Here is a 1,192-nt window from a genome sequence, read left to right on the forward strand (position 1 = left end):
TACAAGGGGGGGGGCAGGGTTAAAAACATTTAAAAAAGGGGGGTCACTAATATTTCTATTGTGTATGCACAATGTGTGCTCACAACACTCATACAATTTACTGCTGTGGTGATGAAATTTTCGTGTTAATAAGTCAATCAAGGGGGGCAAGTGTCTCCCAAGGGGGCGAGTGCCCCCCCCTCCGCCCCCCTAAATGAAGCCCTGACATGTACGAATTAAAACACACAAAGTTCATAAAAATGCATCATATTATAATACTACTACATTGCAATATATCTGACAGCACTACAGTCCACTACACAAACACATAGTAATTTAGTAATTATCTAAATTAGATTTCACCCACTAAATAATACAAACTCACTCACTATTACCTTTTACCATTCACTACATGTACATGTATGCATGTACTATTACATGTACATGTACATGTATATCTCACTTACCATTACTTCTTTGTTTCGTTTCTGTAGTTCCCTGCAAAGACTCTCCAGTTTGTTCTTAGCAGCTGTGGCTCTGTTGCACTCAGTTTGAATGATATCACGATGCTGTATCACCTGTTAATAAGAGTAGATAATAGAAAGAATAATATGACTTCATTTCATAATAATGCCATTGTTTCTAATAGAATTTAAATCATTAGATAACATTAAAAAATTTTATTTACTGGTTTTAAACTAAATACGAATACACTAAATCAGACAAATGCATTCTTATTTTTCAATAGTTATTATTTCTTGAAGGTTGGCCATTGTGACTGTATCATTAATTCCATACTGTGCATCATGAAACATTGAGGTTTAACTGTGTATGGTACTAGACTAATAGTCCCACAGGACTACAGGAAAATCAAAATTAGAACATCAACTTTTATTATAAAAGTAAATAACAAGTAGAGCCAGCAATAGCCTATTGTTATCTGTATCCAATAGAAGAACAAAGCTATCACTAGTAAGGAATGTCTGTTAGCATAGTGAAGAATGAAGAATGATAAAATAATTCTGTGAAGAATGATAAAATAATTCTTCTCGCTTTGATGGTCAGCCACCTGTTGCTTAGCAAAATAAGCATATATATACCTTGCATCATACCATTAGGATCACATCCCCAGTCCCAGTAGGCAGTAGTAATTAGAGCAACCAGAAGATATGACTATGTCCCTTTACTATTCTTCTCTTCTCATTCTTTGCAC

General features: G+C 34.6%; 1 protein-coding gene across 1 annotated transcript in view; it reads right to left on the minus strand.

The window, feature by feature from the left end:
• Nucleotides 1-560, minus strand: part of LOC100632895 (alpha-taxilin-like) — a gene marked incomplete at its 5' end in the record, with an annotated part of 3,220 nt that extends 2,660 nt beyond the window's left edge. Inside the window, one exon of the mRNA XM_011409734.2 lies at nucleotides 447-560. Within this exon, the coding sequence (XP_011408036.2) occupies nucleotides 447-560 (114 nt within the window). The remainder of the gene's footprint in view (nucleotides 1-446) is intronic.
• Nucleotides 561-1,192: the final 632 nt, after the last annotated feature.

Source organism: Amphimedon queenslandica, unplaced genomic scaffold (assembly GCF_000090795.2).
Source record: "Amphimedon queenslandica unplaced genomic scaffold, v1.1 AMPQUscaffold_11567, whole genome shotgun sequence".
Classification (NCBI taxonomy): Eukaryota; Metazoa; Porifera; class Demospongiae; order Haplosclerida; family Niphatidae; genus Amphimedon; species Amphimedon queenslandica.